At 39.0% G+C, this 22,244-nt stretch overlaps 1 protein-coding gene across 1 annotated transcript in view; it reads left to right on the forward strand.

The window, feature by feature from the left end:
• The window catches only part of sntg2 (syntrophin, gamma 2), a gene marked incomplete at both ends in the record, with an annotated part of 123,905 nt that overhangs the window by 46,765 nt on the left and 54,896 nt on the right, over positions 1–22,244 (forward strand). Inside the window, one exon of the mRNA XM_079262502.1 lies at positions 14,507–14,631. Coding sequence (XP_079118628.1) covers positions 14,507–14,631 — 125 coding nt within the window. The remainder of the gene's footprint in view (positions 1–14,506; positions 14,632–22,244) is intronic.

Below are 22,244 nucleotides of genomic sequence, written 5' to 3' on the forward strand. Positions count from 1 at the left end.
CTCTTGAAGCCAGATTATTAAAGAAGTATCAGTCTGCAAGTGTGCTGTCAGTGTTTTGAAAAGAAGCCGTCACATAATATTTTATTTGTACAACTGTCAGGCTTGGAGAATTCATAAAAACATTGTCACATCGTCTAACCTCATCCTTACTTTTGTTGTTTATCCCCAGAAAATACAAGTGAAATATTCTAAATATGAAGTTAGGAAATGTTTTTAAAATATTCAGTCTCCCTGATATCAAACTAGTTTGTTCCCCTGCAATGATTCTTCATAAACGCAGAAATAAATGTCTGAAAAAACTTTGTGCTTTGTTTGCTAATTAAAACAACTAAAGTTAGAATTCAAACAAACAAATAACTACGATTGAAATTAGAAAAAATTAGAAAAAAATACAAATTAATTTAGAATAAATAGGATAGGATCCTGATGAAAGCAGCAGTTTGCAGTGAAGCTCACTGAACTGGTGAATAAACTCGGCTCTCCTTTTGAAGGGCAACAGAAGCTAAATCAGCTGTTGGTTTTCTATCAAAAGTCTTGGTGTTTATCTGCCCAGCTAGCTCAGCAGTGCTGGCCACTGCTGGGCCGAGGCGGCGCTATCAGCTTCCGCCTGAGCCGCCGCCTCTTTGTGGATCGCAGCGCATACAAATCCACTTTGACTTTGACACATTAAATGCAAAGTAATCCATAACGTCCTCTGTGCATACGCTCAGGTCACGCTCAGCTGCCGGAAATGTTCCTCTCCGCACTGGTTGTAAACTTCTCCAGGGTCGGTGCCAGATGGAGGGAAACACCTGGGACAAAATGGGGAAAAAGTAAGGTTGATGTCATGGCTTAACCTGAGCGAAGAACATCGAAACAAGTTTTACCTAAATATTGGCAGAAGTTACATTGTTTTCCTCATTGGATTGAACTGAAGTCATTGGACTCGTACTGAACTTTACGAGATCACTGACAATTCCCTGTTTGTCCACCAGTTTGCAGTTCAGGTGGAGATGATTAAAAGAGCTTAAAATGCTTTAAAATAATTCAATTCTGTCATCCAAAAATACGTACCGACTGCTGTGATCCATGTGTTCAGTGGAGTGTGTTCACCATGATAACTGCTTTGTAAAATCAGCTACAAGCTCACCAAGTCAGTATTTTGCAGTTTTAAATTACGTTTCATAAAACTGCATATTAATGTTGATCAATAATGGAAAAAGTGGCCTTTAAGGCAGCATGGCTGGCTTCTCGTTTCACAAATGATTCACAAGGCATGAAAGACAGCAGGTGGCCATTTTAACCTTTTACTGATAATCAAGATTTAAAGTGTTTCCATTTAAATCCCTCGCAGGTGCTGGATAAGGCAGCAAATCCCTCGTGCTTTGCAATACCTTCAGTTTCCGCCTTGTGCACATAGTTTATCTGAGGTAAACAACAGAGCTTGATGGACAACCTACCTGTGCAAATGGAAAGATTCTGTTTGACTCAACAACTCAGATGTGCTGTTTCTGGTTGTGTCTGAGATAAAGGTTTCGTAGTAAGAAACAGAAGATGGGAAAAGCTGGGCCCTGGAGACTTTTGGCTCATGTCATAAAAGGTTTTTAACTTGCTAATAAGGACTCTTGGTGGGTTTTTTTGTTCTTGGTGTGACTGCTTGTTAAGTTGGGTTAATTTCCAGTGCAGTGTAGAGAATAATTTGACATTGTTTGTTATAATTTGAAACCTCGAGCAAGAACAATGCAAATATAGTGTACCTTATTTCCCCAAATGTGAGAAAAAAAGACGGATACCGCATCTGAATAAGTAGGTCCCTCATGAGACTGTCCCCATGACCTGTCAGTGACCATGTTTAAATATGAAATGAACTGTGTGGTCATCTGCTTTAGTTGTCAGTAATGACTTGGATAAACTTGCATTAATTTAATGTTCTGATTTCATATTTAGTTTTTGTCCTTTAGGGTGACTTGTAATATTTGTCCAGAGGTAATAGATTTAAAAAAATGTAAAAAATACAGTAGTTTTATAATGTGCTGTATAAATGGTGGATTGGTTATAAATAAATGTGCATAAAAATTTTCATTGAAATTAACTGAAATAAACATAAATGGAAATAAGGAGATGACTAAATACAAAACTTCAGCTGCAAGTACAAGTCCATTTACCATTTAAATAAAAAAAAAATTCAATTAAATATATTGAGGGATTTCAGGGAATTGATAAGATTTATCTTTTTTTTTTTTTTTTGCTTTTGTTTTTGATAAAATCTCTTAAAAGAAACCTTCCAAAGTGATGTACGGGGGACATTTCCACCTTTCATGCATGGCGCAGCCTTGCCGCCTTCACAAAGTATGTGGCGCAGGATTTGTTTTTGCCTTTATTTGCCTGTTAGCAGCTTTCTGAAGAAACTACCACACAGATTTTCATGATATTTTGTCACAGAATGGGTCTTCCATTAAATTTTGGCAGTGCTCCACATCGCTATCTGTAAATTTTTAAAAGGATTATCACTGCCAGGTAGGGCCATTATGGATGTAACTCAACAATGAATGGTCAGGAGAAGTTCCAAAAGATATCAAGTTAGATCCGGATCCTGGCAGAATTCTGCATTCAACCATCCAGAACAGGAAAAGTTACACAATCTTTGGACTTTTCATCACTGCAAGGGATCAAATGAAGATATAAACATGCAACAAACAGCACAACGTCGCCAAGACACTGCTGATTCATGATAAGCTTAACTAGGAGCGTATCCATATAAAATGGATGTAATACTATGACCTAGCCTGGAAATTAAAATAAGGTTAGAAATGAGCTGTTTGGTGGAGACTTGGGCTCTGACTGCTTTTCTAGTTTGTTTTTTTTACTTGGAAGCTGATGTTTTAAAATCCAGCTTTTCGTTTTCCTCTGAATGGTTTCACCCATAAAGACCCAACCCACCTAAAAATGTTCTTATAAGTCCAATTTTTTTTATTAGTCCCTTTTATGGATATTTACATTTTACCATGTGATAGTTCAACATTTATACAGTATATGTTCTACTTTTTGGTGTCCATGAAAGAGTTAAAGAGCCAAATCTTATTGTGTTCCACAGGATTTTAAACAAAGATTGTACCATAGATTGCTGCCGAACGTCTCAGAAACTGAATGTATCATATGTTACGCTGGGTTCTTCTAGCTTAAATCTATAGATGGGCTTAGTTTGCAGGTTGTATCTGTGATTGTTTTTGTTGGATAATTCAGTGCTTATTTTCAGTTGGAATTAATTTGTTCTGCTGCCTGACAAAAGAATCCAGAGGAATACATGAATGAGAGGAGCTTTATTGGGAATTAAGCTGCATTAATATAAAGTATATGTGAGTGCAGAGTTCAGGAGTGAAGCAAAGATGCCAAAAACCTGCACAAATGCGGCTGTATGGGACCCTTTGTTCTCCCTTTGGTTACAACTGTCAAGCCAAGCTGAGGTCTAAAAAGTCTGGACATTTAGAGGTTGAAAGTGAGATGATTTTTTGAAGATAAGGTTGGATCTCCTTGTGAACATTACTTTCTCAGCTTTCTTTTAATATTCTTGAGTCACAACGTAGGCCAAATGCCAAGCCTAAAGGCTGTGCTGGTTTCTGCTGTCATAACTATAAACTTAATGGCATCCACCAACGGAAGAAACAAAAATCACCTCGAGCCATTTTAGGCATCATAAAAAACATCCAGGCAATTTCCTTTGGTCTTGTTTCAAAAGGTTTTATTCTGTCTACAGCATTAACAGGAAGTCCTTGATGGGATGCAAGATCCTAGTATGTATGGAAATTGTCTTTTTTTCCCCGACGTACAGTTTTTCATAAATGCTCAACAATCGCAGGGAGAGAACGTGGGGATAGGAAGAGGCTGCGATTTCTTCGCTGACAACAGACCCAATGAACCCAAATGCATTGCAGCCACAAGGGGCATGGTGGGGCGACAGAAAAGACATTGCTGCTTTGTTTTAGTCTCACATTAGGCTTCATACCAGCACATTTAATTGTTTGATATGAGGGGAAAGTTAAAGTAGTGGAGGCAAGCAGAGATGGTTGGACAGAGAAACTGCAGCAGGATAGTTTTAACACCATTTTCCACCATGTGTAAAGACTTTTATGTAAATTCCAACAAAAGGCTGTTTTTTAATAAAACATATTACATAAAAAAAAGAAAACGAAATCGTTGCATGTATCACTACCTGGCAACTCCTGCCTCCAACTGGGCTCGTAGCTGTTGGACTTGCACCTACCTATGATGTCCTCAACTGTTTGATTTCTTGCTTGTGTTGTTCTCACTCTCATATGTAAGTTGCTTTGGATAAAAGCATCTGATAAATGGCTGTAGAATAAAGTATTAGTTTGGTTAAAGTAAAATGTATCAACTAGTATTCACTCTTATGGTACTCATTACCTGCATTTAATTAAGCGAGCACTTAACATAGTTTTATTAGACTGCACGGTGGCCTAGTGGTTAGCACTGCGGCCTCACAGCATGAAGGTTGCTGGTTTGAGCCTCTGCTGTGTGTGTGTGTGTGTGTGTGTGTGTGTGTGTGTGAGAGAGAGAGAGAGAGAGAGAGAGGTGTGTGGGGGGGTTGGTAAACAGTGGTCTTTCTGTGTGGAGTTTTCATGTCTCGCCGTGTACCCGTTCTCTCCAGGTACTCCGGCTTCCGACCACCCACAAGACACGCATGTTAGGTTAATCGCTTTGATTAATTGGTCACTTATTACATGTAAATTGCTTTGGATTAAAGAATTTGCCACATGATTATAGGATGGAGTATTCTTTAGGAGGAGTTCTCCATGCTCCATGGAGGACGTTTAAATCTCTTCCGTGGCTGCTTTTGTTCTGTTCTGTCGAGATGATCCCACCCTGCCTCGGTATTGTTGAGGTTCTGCCTCTTTGGAGGATTCATCGGGCCATAAAACCTGTTGCACCTGATTTTTCAGTCCAGTTCTTGAGTCATCTGGTGTACCTCAGCCTTTTCTCCTCGTTCCCTTTCCATAAGATTTCCACCTTGACAGCAACTCTTCCATTGAGGCCGCTTCTAATATAGCTCCGAGCAAAAGTATATGATCAACTTAAGGGCGAACCCCATCTTTCAGATCCTTTGTCAGGCCTTTGCTGGTCTTTTATTTTCCTTTTCTGTAGTATTCCACTTTCACACATGCTTTATCTACTGAAAAAGGCTTGCTTTTTCAGCCTGACACTTATTCTTTTTGTCCCTACATGTTTGTTTTTCTCAAATAGTTAAGGACAGACAGCACAGCATACTGAGATGTCAAGGTTTTGGAAAAACTGTGAAACTGTGATGTTTTTCTGAACATTCACTAGATGCAACTAAAGACACAGGAACAAATAGTGTGTCACGCTAAGTTTGACTGGACATGCAATTGAAAATAGCTTTTGTTGGTAGATGTGGACGCAACTCTGGTTTATATTGAATGAGGAACTGTTCTTATATTGAATGATTAAAAGGTCAGTGTTAACACGTCAGAATAACTACATTTGTTTTTTCCTTCTAAATGTAGTCATCGCATGACTAAAAATGAATACAAAAGTTGCTAAAGTCCAAAGAAAAACATTGAAAAACCATTGGAAAGCTTGGGAACAGTCCAAAAACACTTTAAAATATCACAAGACCTGTCTGGCTGCTTGGAAACAAAACAAAAAAATTATTTGATAGCTTTAGATTTATACGCATTGGTACATCTGACCAATTCCCAATCCGATTGCTGCGAAAACTGACTGCATTAGTTTGTTTTGATGACGGCTGTCAAAGTTCTGTACATCATCACATCCACGGAATTACATTCTTAACTTCGAGATAAAGCATTGAAGAAGTGCCGCATTGATTTAGAAGTTTGGGTTCATTTAAGCACATCAGAGTATTTATTTTTTTTAATATATTCACATTTGTGCAACTTTACTTGAAAACCAGCTGATTTCTGAGATGCTCTTTTTAAACTTTTTTTTTTTTTTTTTTGGGTGAAATGTCATTTTGATAGCTAGGAAATGAGGTTGATCTTTATATTGTGTGCCTCATTGCAGCGCTTAAAACATTGCATGCAGGTCAAAAGTAAAGCTGTGTCTAAACACTGCCTTACAGTAGTGCTCATACAATATAGAAACAAAATCCTGTGTAGAGACTTAGAATTCACAGAGCTTTGTCTTCAGGAGGCTTTCAAATAATTATTCTTGGTTCGTGTCACCTCTGAACAGCCACGTCCACGAAGGAGTAGCTGATGTCAAGAGCGGCACTGTGGCTTAAGTTCCTGTTTCGCAGCTCCACCGAGGCAGGTGCTCTGTCAGTGTAATCCACTCTGACAGCCTGATAGTGTTCCATTTCCTGCCACCCCACCTCTTCCCTGAAGACCTCCACTTGAGAGTTAACTAAAACATTTTGTTCTCGGCTGACATAAGTGGGGCAAAGGATAATAATTTCTTTAGAAATGTAGCTACAACTTTTGCAGAGTTGTTGAGGATCTGCATGCAACATGTAACGGCAGCAGTGCTGGACTCGCTTTGCAGAGAGATTCTGTCGCTTCTGTCTTGTTCAGTTGTTCTGAGCTCAGTGGATGGCAGGTCATTTGTTATTATTGTTGTAATTATTTATTTGTATCATGATGAAGACACACCTGCACCATCCCTGTAGTTGTAATAATGGGGCTACATTACAGATTATTTGATGGGACTTGGGGATTTTGATCCGACAGATAATCATTCCTGGAGCAAATTATTTGCTGTTTGATGTTCACTCAGCTTCACTCATTTGAATCATAAGCGTGGAGCTCATTAGATGTTGTGTAATGCATCTGTTCTTCATTAAGAGGAGCGTGATTTGCATTTAAATGTGGAAGCCTCCAGTTATCAAAGGCTTTGTCAACACATTGTGCTGCAGGGTTTTTAGTATAAATGCTTCTTTAAAAGGCGTCTGTAATATTTCAGTCAGGTGTTTTGTTGCTTTGCCACAAATCTCATTTTGATGTGTAGGTAGATGACGTCCATAGATGCAGTGGGACACATTACTGAGATCTTTGGGTGTTTTTTGGTCATGCAACATTTTGCACCCTCACTCAGGGGACCCTGCTGGGGTTTATCACTCCCCAACTTTTGACCCTGCAGTAGTGATCCACTTCTAGAAGTTTTTTATTTATTTATTTTTATTCAAAACTACCAAGAGCCTCTACTCGATGGAGGACTTGATGGCTTTTTTGATGGTCTTTTTGGAAGTTCTTGGTACCAAGTGGAGTGTAGATCCTGCAGAGGTAGTGTACAGCATATCCTTTCCACCAGGGGTGTCCAGCTCTGGTCCTCGAGGGCCACAATCCTGCAGGTTTTCCGTTTACCCCTGCTTCAACACACCCGACTCATTGTGCAGAACATTATTTGCTGTTGGATTTATTCAATAGAAGCCTGATGCGTTAAAACAGGGCTGCATCAAAAACCTGCAGGAAAGCGGCCCTCGAGGGCCAGGATTGAGGATCTCTGCTGTAGAACATGAACTGCTTGTGTTCATTCACCTTTTTAGTTTTCTCAGGAGACTTTGCTCCACATAATTTCCACATCCATGAATGGATCCAGCTCAGTTTTGCATTTCCACAAGCAACGACCGGAAAAGGTACTAAAATATCCAACCAGAACTGTTCCACTTTTTTGGGACCCTTCCATTGGGGGATCCCAATGACACTGAATAGTGTATTTACCAAGTTCTGCAATTAATGATCACACAGAATTATTTTATTTCTGGAAGTTCTAAAAGAATTGTTGAGAAAGTTGTCTGTCAGAAGTGTCTGCATTCCTGTTATATGCTAAGCTGTTAATTAAAAATACCTTCTCTGTATAATTCCGCAATTACACTGTTTAAATCCCACCTTTTGTGTGGAAACTCTAAACCCATCAACCTGGCTACAATCCCCCTGATGAGTTTCGATCTAGACCCACATGTAGATACTCATCTGCAGCTCCGTTAACCTGACTAACACCATTTGTGACCATTATTCCAATCCAAGGAGTTTAAGTGAATTCAAAACATTATGTAAACATGGGCTGATCAGAAATGAACTACTGTAGAGACTTCTGCATTTTCATTTCTTTTTCCCTCCATCAGCTGTCGGCAGCTGGCAGCAAGTCCTGAGTGTATTGATTCCAATGGAAGGAGGGAACATGAACACAGATTCTTATTGATTTTTCTCTCTCACTCTGAGGCAAAAATCACACCAATTGTACAAAGAGGACACATCTGAGGAATATTACTTTTTTCCAGAGATCAGGAAGAGTACAACCCTGATACAACCTTGATACATGAGGATGCTCATGAAGTTGCATCAAAATGTAGTTATATTTCTTGCTTTTACCCACCATACTTAATGTTTACGATATTTTCATTGAACCCACTCATACGACCAGGGTTGTAAAGCCTGTTCCATACTCCACGAGAAGCGAGAACTTTTTTCTTGTTCTTGAGGCTCCGAGAAGAAAATGACGTCATTTTGTTCTCGCGAATGTGTTTGAAGACAGTTCTAGACACATCGGGCTGGCAGAACTTTTTTTCTTGCAGAGCTGCGAGAAGTATCGTGTGATTGGTCGGACATCTGAGGTGGGCGTCGTAAAGCGAGTTGCTGCTTCCGTGTGTTTGCTGTTGCCGGCAAAACGGGTTGTTTTGATAAAACAGCTGATTAAGGTGGTGAGAAAGTACGAACATTTTAAAACACTCTGACCCAGCCGAGTGCACGACCCGCCCTGCCGTGGACGAAGCTGCTCGTTAAATATGAAACTAGAAACTCGGAGAGCGGAAACCTCCACCAAGCACAATGTTAAAGAATCCTTTTAAAACATTCCTGGATCATTTCTGTATTCAAACATTGTGAAACAAAGGTGCACTTTATATAAAAAAAGGTCTATTATAGTATATTGCCAAAAGTTGTGTTGCTATATATGTGCACTTCCTTCTACTAAAATAACTTGTTTTTACTATATTAAAATCAGCCATTCATATCTAATTGCTTTGATTCCACCTGCTTGGAAGCTGCCATTTTTGTGCCATTATTTTTGTTGCAATGTGTTTGTTGAAAACGTGTGTGTGTGCTCGCGCAAAGTGAGAACCTTGTGAGCTTTGTTGCATGGCTACTATAGCATCTTCTGGGGAAAATAAAACCTTAAAAAGCACACAGAAGAAGACGGTGTACATTAATTATAAAGTATTTACCTGTAGTGCAGTTGCTGCAGGATCTGTGGCCATCGGATGGAAAAAATCTTTATTTCTCTAAGAATTTTGGCCACTGACAGCCACTGTCCACCCACAACCGTGCTTGGTGTTTGAAGTTGTTTCTATGCTTATCTTCAACACATACACACACCTTAAAAAACTAAACAAAAGAATAAAGAAGGCCAGTTACATCTGGTGTGAGAGTTAGACCCTGGTCAGTAGATTAGAGAAAAGCAGCCGTGCTTCATCTGCTGGTCTCATCCTAAATATGACACACTTTTGTGGAGAGGAGTGGGAGGATAACTTGGATGTAAAGGTTTAATTAGCTGTTTAATTAAACAGTCTTTTTAAGCAGGTTTGCTCAAGTCCAGTCCAAAGAGCTGCCATCCTGCAGGTTTTAGATGCATCCCTTCTCCAACACAACGTAATCAAGTGATTGTCTCATTACCAGGCCTCTGACCAGCTGACTGACGTGTGCATGAGGGAATTCAGCTGTTTTAAGTCAGGTCTGTTGGGGAAGGGTTGCATGTAAAAGTTGCAGAACAGGAGTTCTCCATGACCAGACTTGGGCACCCCTGGAATAAATACTCCTACCCAGTTTTGCCATGGTATGTAATACATGTCCACGAAAGTGACAGTTCTGTCATAACATATGCTGTTTTTCCGTTGCTTGTATAAGATTTAAATGATTTGCATCTCATTACAATCTGTTTTTATTCATAGTTTGTATTACAAGTAATTTACAGCCTGAATTTCAGATTCACTGCTGTGCCGGAGTTGCTTTGCAGAACCTCTTCACAAGATGTGTTGATGTCTGCATTTGAATATATGACTGAAAGATTACTTTGTCCAACCTGACAAGCATCTGATGTTTTTCTTTCTATTTTTTTTTATTTTATTTTTTTATTTTTTATTTTTTTTAAAGCACTGCAAACACTGAAATCTAAGATTAAAAATCTTAAATTGGGTACACATATGCTTAATTTTTAAAGGTAAGATAATTCTTAGTTTTTATGTCAGAGAATTCCTCTTGTTTTAAGAGTATTTTTACTTGTTTTGGAAAGTCTTGACAAGCCAAGTTTTCTTGTTCTGTTGGCAGATAGTTTGTCTTATTTTAACACTGTGGGGACGTCGGCGATGCCAGGGACCATGTTGTGTTTAATCGAGCATAGCCTTTGAACCATAAAAGATAGAAACTTACTTTTTTTCCCGTATTAAACATCAGACTCCGGGCTTTCAGACGGTAGTTCTGGCATCACTGTAGCCCATTCATAAGTGATACAGTGTTGTGTCAAAATAGGTGTTCCAATCAGAGCCTTTGTCTTTGGCGCATGACATGTTTGTCCAATCAGAGCCGATGATGCCTCAGGAAACGCCTCCAAACAGTGTCAATCACGATGCATCGATGTCATTAGCAGTCGGATAGCTGCCTTCTGTATTTACAAGGCCGATAAATTATGAAAACAACAGCTTTTACGCACGCATACCATGCGTAATTGCTCAAACAAACATTTGCATTACTCAAGTAGTTTATTTCAATATAAACGACACGACGGCGTCGTAACAGATGTATAACTTGGTAACAGATACTGTGTGTGCAGCTGACAGTGAGTTCGGAAAGCTGCAGTGCTTCAGTCCCATTCAGTACCTTTAGTCATGCTACCAAATTATAATACTCTTTATTTTAAGCAAAGGAGCCTCATTTACATAGAAGTTTATGATATTTCAATTCAAAATAAAACCAAGGTGCAGGACATTATGGGACATTGAAAGGTGGTGTTTATTAGCATTTAAACAAAAAAAAAGTCAGGTTTATTTCTCTACAATACCCTTGGTCCCCAGAGGGTTAAGCAACATTTACCTAATTTTTGTATATTTTTTTCCCTGTTTTTAAGGCTGAGTTTTTGCAGTGAATATGTACTCAATCTTTCGGTTTCTTCTACATTTAGATGGTTTCTGGACATCTTGGAGTTCTTTGCTACTTTTCCCTTGCATCAGTTGTCTGGATGTACACTGGCTTTAACCAATTTCACCAAATGCACATATTGAAATACATGTTTTTCTTATAAAAACATTGTGCTTGTTTATCACCCTTGTTGTATTGCTTTGGCTTCATGCAACAATAGCATGGACTTAAGTTGGAAAGCCAGAAGTAGTTTGGAAAATTTGAAAGCTTGTCCAAACTAATCCTGCAGTCAGCTTTAAATATGGCAAAGACTTAAAAGAAGAAAAACGTGGGTTTCATCCAAATCCTGAAGCTAGGGGAATATACTTGAATATACAGAGCTTATTGTGTTATTTCAGCATGTTTTTATTCATTTGTTTTCATGTTAATCATAGAAAAGAGCCTCTTCATTTCAGTGGATTTATGTTTAGTTAAGATAAGAAGATTTCAAATGAGTGCGTGCCAAACTTAAACCTGGGAACAGATGCTGCAACCTGCTGCTGGTGCAGGTTTAGTCCACCAATTTAACCAGCTGAAATCCAGTTTAGTGCTTCAGTGGTTATTTGATGCTGCAGTCCACTTTGCAGTAGCAGACGGCTCGAGTTATTCCCTAAACCCACTGGATGGGACGGTGTAATAGAATTTCAGTGTGCAGAGAAATTGCAGAAGGAATTAAACTTGTATGAGGAAAAAATTTAGTTTTTATGGGATGAAATAAAGGCAGAAAGTGGCATTTGAGTCATCATGACAACTCTTTATTCCTTGTACAGAAAAAAAAAAAACGTCATTCTTGCATTATGTAATTTCAGTTATACTCTAAACACAGTCAGAAAGTAAACTCCACCGTGAAACGTGCACATCAGTTGCCCATGCTGTAAGGAGATTCAGATATAAAGAGGGATTCTAGTGATACTGAAATGCTCTGAAGTGCCTGCTGTAGTAATATAAAGTCTGTTACTATCAACATTAATCCATAACAGCCAATTTTCATAAAACAAAAGCTGATTTCCATGCTACAGGACACATTTTATGTGCTACAAATGTGACTTCTTAAGCTTTTCTCTAAAGCTCATTACCACATAGAAAGCACCAGTGTATTAATACACTGCAGTTACACAGGCCTTTATATGTCCAAGGTATTTTTTTTTTCCTTTAAAAAGAAAAAAATGTTAAGCCTCCGCCTTACGTTGCAGTTTGACACGTCACGACATGCATTTGTTTTGTCCCTGAAAAACAGATATTTGTGTTATAACGTATGAATTACACTTGGTTATAAGTCATGTTTGCAGACCTGTTTATGGAAATGCTGCTGTTTGTTTTTGGGATTGTTTTCTGTTTAAACAATTCCTCCGTCTCACACGGCTGCAGGTTGCATGTTTTTTTTTTCTTCGGTTGTCCTGCGAGGAACTGCACTTTCTCTGAAAGACTTTCTGCCTATCACACTTTCCAGGGCTCAAGGGTTCAACAATCTAACACGGCTGAAAAATCCAATTTTCAATTGTATACAGAAACAGAAAAGCGGCAAGCCGTCCCACCTTTGGCTGTTTTCCTACCGGGTGCGTTTAGTCCAGCTGAATTGGACTGAAGTCAGCTTTGCCTTGTGGTCAGATTTCCTCAGGCAGATGTGTTGACGTTGTCATACTTTAGTGTAAACAAAAAAAACACAGCCAAGACTAGATTCTGAAGAACTGCACTAGTACAACGTGACACATTTCTGTGTGCATACTTAATCTGTTCCAACCACAAGCTGGATGCTGAAAATGTGATCTGACAATCCAGCCAGGTGTTCTGATTGTGGGGATGCTGATTAAGACCGCCAGATATGAATGCTGAGGTACCGTTTCAGCCGTTTAATTTGTTTCAATATGCTCACTGGACTCGTAAATGTACTCCCATCATAAACTGAATTTTTCTCATTTACAGATTGCCTTTATCTCCAGCTACCACGCCAGACTGTAGCCTCCTCTGTGGGAAACTCCAGCACGTAAAGGGTTAAATATATCTGCTGGGTTTATGTGAAACTGATGTGTGACCTGTTGTAGTTTAAACATCAAATCAAAATTTCTCTGTGTTGCACTTTTCATACGTGAAGTATTGCAAAGTGTTTTGCATGTATAAAAACAAACGAAAAAAAAAAACCAAACAAACATAAGGACAAATGTAATCATACTCATACACACATGCAAACACGCCCCCCCCCCCCCCCCCCCCTCCCCATCCCATGTTGCATTGCACAACTCTACAAGCATATCTTTTGTCTTCGTGACCAACAAGTAAACTGACCTAAAAAAAAAAAAAAAAAAAAAAAAAAGGAAACAATATCCTGGGATTCTTTCACACTTTGCTGTAAAACTACACATAAAGGCGCTTATGGTATGACTTACAATAAAAATGTCTGATTAATGAACAGTATAAACTTTCTGATTATAAGTTAAATTGTCGAGATGATTCAGCTGATCATCGTTACGCAGCAGGACAAATATGGGTTTCATCTATGAAGGTACCAAAAACAAAACCATTCATCCCCTTGATGCCTATTGCTACAAACTACTTATATTTCTGTTTATTTATTTAATTTATATAATTTATATTTGCTATTATTATTCAATGTTTTTTTTAAAATTTTTTTTCTGTAGTTAGCATTTCTATAATTGACAAATTTACTTGTAGTTTTATTTGTTTTATTTTTGAATCTTCATATAAATAACAAATAGCAGCAACATCCACAGCTGTGCAGGGATAAAACGTACTGTTGCTAATACCTGATCACCTTTTCACAGAAATAGAACAAAAAGTACTTCATCTGTTCAACTAGACCCTGTTTTTATTGGACTGAGTTCATCATAAGAGTGTGTGTGTGTGTGTGTGTGTGTGTGTGATTGTTTTTCTGGACCTCAAACACCACTTTAAAGACAAGCGTGTATATATTCTGCTGCAGCTTCCAACTCGAACCCCTCGGGTGGAGAAGATGTCATTAACCTGTATGTCGTCCTTATTTCTGTTAAAGACTTTAATTATGTTCTTCCCACCACTGCAGGCATGTGAGCTGCTATTGCTGACTTTAAATTGGAAAAACACATCTGGAAAGCAGCCCTTGTTTGTGAGGTGAAAAATCTTAGTATCTGGAGTCAGTGAGATGAACCTACAGTAATCAGACAGAGGACTTACGAGGTCGGCTCTCCTGCGTATCAGAGAACATTTATATTGATGTTTCTATACTGTAGAGCTGATTAACCAGGTCAAGAAAGAAACTCTTTGTGCTTTTAAATGGTGGAAGTGCTGCTTCTAGGCTACATCCTCAATGATCAAAAGGCCTTAATGCTGCTTGCTGGAAGCTCATTGCATTGTTCATGTATTCCTCACAGGCTCCATCACCCCCTCCGCCCTCAGCTAATGAACCAAAGTATGAGAAGCGCTGGCTGGATGCCGTCTGCCTGCCCTTGTTGATGGCCAGAGTCTCCAGATACAAAGCTGGCGCAGATAAATTAAGGTAAGGGTAATCCAGCGTGATATAATTCACCTCTAAGGTGCACAGTTCACCGAGCACAGTTGTTGGCTTAGCTTGCACTTCTCATTTAAGCAGGAGGATGTTAATGCCAATATCTATGCACTGGCATAAACGGCTTAAAAGGTCGGCGCAGCTGTGCAGCCGCGCCTCTCAACGTGCAATTGTGAGAACACTGGTCGAACTTGTAAATGCGTTTTGATTATTGCGCCCCTCCTTTTTGTATCGATTTTTCTGCTGTACTGTAATTTCGAAGCAGCTTTTTCAATCAGCATCTTCCACCATTCCCAAACAGCGGAACAGGAATAAACCTCACAGGATGTTTGTTTGACATTAACATTTTGTTCTCACAGCTCGCTGTTCCCATGTTGCATGCCAGTAAAAGAGACAGAATGACCCTTTTTTTTTTTGCTTTTTTCTTTTTTTTGCTTTGGGCTTTGGAAGAGACTGATTTAATTAGACACAACTGCTGTGTGAGAAATAGTCACTATCAACAACGGTGGTTAATTAAGCAATGAAAATTTGTTTTTGGTATCTTGCATTTGTCATGAGTAGAAACAATTGAAGTAATTGTGCTTACATGCCGTCTTTATTCAGTTCAAGCCATTAACCACAGTTTTGTGAGCTTTACATGGGATGCTAAATGATGTAGAACTGAACCCAGAACAGCTGCTTCGTTTATTTCTGTATTTTATGATGTAACCTGTCCTGTTCAGCATCACAGCAAGCAGAATGATGACAACAGCCGAACACTAAAAACCTGAACAGAAACCCAAACAACCAGCTGCTTCAGCTGTAAAGAATCTTTGCAGAAAACATCTTAAACTTGAATAAACAAAAACACAAAGCGGTTATATAAAGACATAACTGTAGCTATTGGCGTCAAAACCTGCAGGAAAACATTCACTGTACAAATGTCTCTGCTAGTGAACGAGTGTGTGTGTGTGTGTGCAAAATATTAGGAATGACTTGTTTTAATGAATGTGATCATGAAAAGGATGACCACACACACACCCAGAGGACTTTACATTTCTCATACTCATGCTTTTACCTTAAAGCCTGTCCAGATGAGGAAATATGAAAAAAAAAGAAGCTGCAGGTTCTTAATAATAAATAAAAGATTGTGCTATGCTGTGCAGTTAATTAAAAATGTTTATTAAACTTGTTTACTGGACTTGGTGTTCATTATTAGCCAATTTCAAGCCAGCGGCGGCTGGTGATAAGAAAACGGTACATACAGGAGACGGCACGGGAAAGGTGGCTGAAAAGTGCAAATGCACTTGAAAGTTCTTGAAAATAATGTCCTAAATTAAAAAACAGTGAAAACATTTTACTTTTTTCTTTGTGCTCATTTTAGTCAGCAGAAAGATGAAAGACTCTCCTTTTAAAGATCATTATTTATTTGCTGACAAAACAAACGGAGCAGAAGAGCTTAAAGGAGTCCAAATCTACTGAAACGCCTCAGAGATGAAAGAAGAGAAGAAATGATTAAATTTCTTTTTTTTTTTTTTTTTTTTTTTATAGCACCCAGTTGCAACAAAAGGTTATCTAGAGGCTCTTTAAATGGGGGGGAAAAAAAGAATCAACTGTTCCCTTTGAGCAGCATTTGGTGACAGTGAAGAGAAAAATGAAATTTCATTTCAAGTTGAATAAAACCTTCAGAGGAGCTAGACTTCATTACAGACAGCAGTCTGCTTCAAACACTTCCAGAAGGCATGAGGAGGCGGAGGAGGAGGAGGAAGCTCAGCGCGCGCAAGATTATGAAACAATTGAGGGAGAAATACTGTCGCCTGCAAAAAGACTGCCGAGACTAAAAGCAGTTCCGGACAGCAGCCTTCAAACTCTGCAGGAAATCAGCAACACTCACATCCTTTTAGGTCCAAATCATACAATATTACTCCTCAATCTGAGGCGGCTCGGAGGTGTCGGGACGACTTTTACAACTTCTGACGTCTAACAAGTCGTGCTTTTGGTCTGAGTTTACGCCTTTCCTTTCCTGTGAATCTCTCTGTGAGTGACACTGGCCTGTGGTTGTGGGTGAGCAGGGTTCAGTCCCTCAGTGAGGACAGATCTGTGGAGAATGTAATGGAGGAATGCTGTTCTCCAGCCATTTCTGCTACATGCTTTCCCCTACATCGTGTCACGCTGCTCTGTCTGACTAATGTGCCTCACAAGACTGCTACGGTAGCCAATGACCTTGGAGAATCTCGCTGCTTTTTGCCTTTTTATAAAACAATGTAAGGATATAATGTTTCCCAGTCAGGAGCTTAGTATGAACTGTTGTATTCTGCATTGTTTGACCCTCCACATCAAGCTTCAGTTGATGAGCCGAGGGAATGTTTTTCAGCCACATAATGTAACGCTAAACGCATTAACTACTCTCTTCTTTGTTTTGATTGTCTAATTTTATTTGAATTTGATTCAAATGATCTGTGATTGTTCTGTTTGTTGCTCATTTAACCAGAATTATTAGGCTGATTGTCAGTTTACAGCTGTATGAAAATAAGCCGAGCAGATGCGGCTCTCTCTCTGAAAATACGAACAATTCATCAGATACGGAAAAGTCACAACAGGACTGCTTTCATGACTGATGTCAGAACCATTATTTATCACAATTAAACAAATATCAATTGATGTTGTTTTTTTTTTTTTATACCACATCGCTGATAAAAATCAGTCCAGTAATCAGTTAAATTAATGACGCAAATATTTCAACTCTACAGACCTTTTAAAAACAAATTAAATGAATGAAATGCATCTCAGTAGAGTTGAAGTTTAAACAAATAAGCTGTTTGAGGCTATTATGGCTCTGGACAGTGAACGCAATGCTCACCTCCACAAGCTCTAACCATCCTGATCTGATGGAGTCAACATCACAACGTCAGAATAGTTGGACTCAAGTCTTAGCAACGTGGAGTTTGCACTGATAAGATTCTGCTCAGATTTGACTCATTTTTAAAAAGCAGAAAGACTTGCAATAATTCTGCGTTAAACTTCAACTACGAGCTGGTTTCACAGAAAAGGAGCCTGATGAGTTTCCGTCTGTTTTGGTAATTTAGCAGCCAAAAATAAACCTGCAGTCAGTGATTCCCCAGTCGCTTCTGTCAAGTCTTTAAAATACAATGAAACTGAAACAATACCTGCTTTTAACTGGTCAGTATTATCATCTGTTTTGGATTTTACACGAGGAGATAAACACGGCCCCGTCTCAGAAGACAATGCATAAAATGAATATTATCCATGTGTGGAAACTAGTCAGGCAACATATCATCAATCTGCATGAATTGATTGATTTAGCGATCAGTTAGCTAATAAACACGTTTAAAGAACACGTGGAATTGCTTATATTTGCTTTGTTTCTACAGCCAAAATGTCTGATTTTAATTTGATAAGGAACATGCTGATATTCCAGTATGTGGTGTGTGTAACTGTGAAGTCAGACTGTATTAACGATATCATAACTAAGTTCTACAAATATTTGCTTTTAGGTTTAAACTTTAAACTCTGAGCTACTTTGTCTACATGACATTATTTATAGACTGACACAGTTCAACATCTTGTCAAATAGATTTGTATTTGAAGGAATGGTTGAATAGAATAATATTGTGAGATTTTAGTTTAGTTTTTTTGTGATGTATGTAAAACCTACTCAGCAGTTTGCTACAGCTGCCTCATAGAACTCCATATGTGTTGTGCACATCTGAACACAGGATCCTGGAGATGCACCAATTTATTTCACATTGGGAGGAATGGGGGAATTAGTGATTTTATCTGTGCATACATTAAAAAAAAAAAGTAAATACAATTATAGATCAAATTAAAGGTCAGCATTGATAATTAAAAATTAATTAAATACCAGTGACAACCTACGTTAATGCATCCACTTAGCTGCGTTTTGCATAGTCTTCAGGGAAAAGCAGACATGCAACACAAATATTTAATCACCATGAAATATTTAAAGAAGGAAAGGAAATTGAGAATAAAACGTCCATTTTTCAGCTTTTAAAGGTTCCTCTTGTTCAGATGGCAGTGGTTTGGAGGGAAACTGGTGTGTGCGTGCCTGATTGGTAGGGTCATTTAACGTCTCTGGGTGTGCCTACAGGGGGACGGTTGGTAAGATGCAATGATGATTGTGGTACTTTAAGGTGAGGCGATGAACTGCAACTTGTGATTTAGCCGTATGAATGGAAAGGATTTTGTTTGATCAGGATATCATGCCGCCGGCTTCTGAATTGAAATTGCATCGTGACAGAATTTGTGATGTTGGTCATCATCAAATTATTATGTGAAAAAGGAAATGGAAAAGTAAAAGAACTGTGGAAAGCATGCAGGGTGACAGGAGTCATAAAAATCCACACAATCCTATTGCAGGAATCACCAACTCTGGTCAACAAGGGCCAATGTCCTGCAGGTATTACATGTTTCCCTGCAGCAACACACCTGATTCCAATAAATGTTATAAACACACTTGTGCAGAACTTAACAAGCTGGTGGAGATCCATTTTATATGAATCAGGTGTGTTGCAGAAACATTCAATACCTGCACGACAGCAGCCCTCGAGCACCGGATTTGCAGATCCCTGCCCAATAGCTTTTCTTTTGAGAGCGTCAGCAGCGTCGGTTCAGGTAATGGTATCTTCACAAATAGGCATGCAAATACATTTGCAGCATTTTCCAGTCCTGACTTATTGCAATGAATTCTAGAAAATTAATAACCTGGTTTTAAATTACTTCAGAATTTCATGCACATCTCAACATGAAGACACATGATCTCCTTGTTTCTGAGGAGATGCCGTCTCTAAAATTGCCAGGTTTTATCTCAGCGAAGCAACAATCCCTCAATTTGCAATACTAATTCTCCTAAATGTTTAGTCCAATCAAGCATTAAATGACTGTTTAAATGGTTGTGAAATATCGGAATGTAAAGTAGAGATTTGGAGCTCAGTCATGCTAAACCCTAATAACTCTGCACTGAATCAGAAATAGCAGAGTTTAGTCAATAAAGAGCCCTGGAGGCAGAGAGCACATCAATATGAGAGTTTACTCTACAAAACATGCAGGTATATTAGAATATTAGAATTAGAACACAGATCATGTCAGTGAGGATGTTGGTCGAGGTGAACAGATGAGTCTGACAGGATCTCGAAGGAGCACGGTCCGACTTGTATTTCAAGGTTTGAGAATTTATCTGAATTATCATTTACCTTGTGATATGATGTGTGGAGACTGTGGGCCGAATCGAAGCCTGGTTTTTATAAAAAAAACTTATGGTTGTATTTCCCAAAACAAAAGTGCACAAATAAAGGATTTTTCATGTTGCAAGCTTGAAAAATAAATATATTGATCAACACTTGCATAGAATAAACCTTTTGAATGAATTATAATAATCAGTTTGGGGCCTTTTTTTTTTTTTTTTTTTTTTAAATGCGTTATGGCAACCATTGACCATTTTATTTTTCTGTATTCGTCTTTGCATTTCAGATTTGAAACACATTCCTGAAACTGCAGAATAAAAAGAAGTTTCTACCACTTTGCATTGCTTCCATTCCTTCTCCAGACTTAAAAAAAAAAAAAATCTGCTAACAAGGAGGATACCAAGTGATGGAAAATGCAGATATTTTGTCATTTTTCCTGCAAACATGCCATAAAGGTTGCAGTATTAATAATAGTGATTTTTACTTTATTAATCCTGACGGGGAAATTCAGCTCTGTTTTTGAGCCATCTCTGGTTGTGTATGGCAGTGGGCTGCCATGTTTGGACTCCTGGAAGCAGTTTGGAGAGTTTCAGCCCCCTGCTTACAGTGGTCCTCTTCTGTTGGTGGGTCTGCCACCTTTGGCAATAACTCATAGGGAGTACTGAAAGCCTCATAGTTAGTTTTTCTTTTCCTTTTAAAATTCTCCTTATATTCCCATTTGAAGACGCTTTGGACTGCAAGCAGGCCAGTCCAGCTGTAGCCACTGCTTTCACTTTGTATAAGTGTAGTTTCAAGCTGTCTAGTTGAAAAGTTCATGGAGGATTCTTTTTAAGGCAGCAGTCCTAAAAATATCCGTGAACTTTTCAGCATTAATGTTAATGTCCTTTAGGAATGTGTGAAGGAGCTTTGTCTAACTTTTGGACCCGTTACTGATAAGTTTCAAAGTTCGTTTTGTTTTTTGGTCTGGGTACAGGTTGGTACCTGGGTACATGACTCTGAATACTAAGTGGTCTGACCACAGCCTACATGATTGTCCATCCCAGAACTCAGAGAAGTTGAGATGGGTCCAGAAAAGACTGCTTCTTTTTTGCATAGTAAAATCAGAAAGGTAGTTGTGAATGTAACTCTGTATTGTAATGCTTGACAGGTTTCCTACAGTAAATCCTACACTGTGAAGGTTTTTCTCTCTTGACTATGTGATACAGTATATCACCTGCTAATGAATGCTGTGCTCTCTGAGGGATCATGTGGAAATCACACTTATGTCTAGGATATACTTGCTGCCAGATATCTCGTCTGCATCGTGGTGCCCAGGCGTTCTCAGCGTACCTTTGGAAAATAGGCCGGTATGCAATATTGACTAGAACACTAGAGGTGCTCATGCAAACAATAGCATGACAATGGCAAATAGTTTTGAAGAGTGCCTTTTGGACCTTGTTGGCAACTGTTGTACCTCATCGTTGCACAGTTAGACAAATCTTTTTTTTTTTTTTTTTTTTAATATTTAGCAACAGACTGGAAAATAGTAGTTTTCTGAAATGCCTGCGGGAGGAGATCCTGGGGAAGACCCAGGATACACTAGAGGGATGATATCTCTCAACTGGCCTGGAGGAACACCTTGGGATCCCCCTTGAAGAGCTGGCAAATATGGCTGGGGAGAGGGAAGTCCAGGCTTCCCTGCTCCCACGTCCTCCCAGATAAGGGGCAGAAAATGGATGGATGGCCATGGAAAAACGTGACTGGCGGATTGACCTTTTCTCTAGTTTAGAATCCTAGTGCTGTGTACTGTCCCCTTGTGGTGACTTCCAGAATTGGATGATTTGGTCCCAGCTGAACGTTGCTGTGTACGCTTCCGCACACAGCATTGACACTGGTGGTGCTTGGTCTGCTTTAAACAAACTCTGGTCTGCTTATACAAAGAGCGCATTCAGTTTGGAGTTGTGTGAAAACTTGTTTGCACTCTGGTGCAGACCAGACAAGGGAAGTCTTGAAGGAAATCTTGTTTAGGTGGTCGTGGTGCAATCCATGACATTATAAGCAACATGGTGGACATGTCGCTGCTTCACCTGCTGCTCATACTGGATAGGTTCTTGGGATTACTGCATTAGGTGGGAACAGTAAAGTTAAAAACTCAATTGCTAATTTTGAGAAACTATTTGCTCCTTTGCTTACTTGCTATGAACAAGCAGACTGAAGGGGAGGATTTCATTTTTACATCCTGGCCAGCCTATGGGATGGATGTTCCTCCTGTTTTTCTTCTTGTTCCGTGTTCATTTTGGATAGTACCACCGCTAGTTGTTGTAAATTCAGACTTTTTTGTCCACTTGAGTAAAGTGCAATGTGAAAACGAAAGCAAAGAAAGGTGGGACGTTTCTCAATCCCCCAGACTATGCTGGTGTTATT

This window comes from Telmatherina bonti, assembly GCF_933228915.1.
Source record: "Telmatherina bonti genome assembly, chromosome: 22".
Taxonomy (NCBI): Eukaryota; Metazoa; Chordata; class Actinopteri; order Atheriniformes; family Telmatherinidae; genus Telmatherina; species Telmatherina bonti.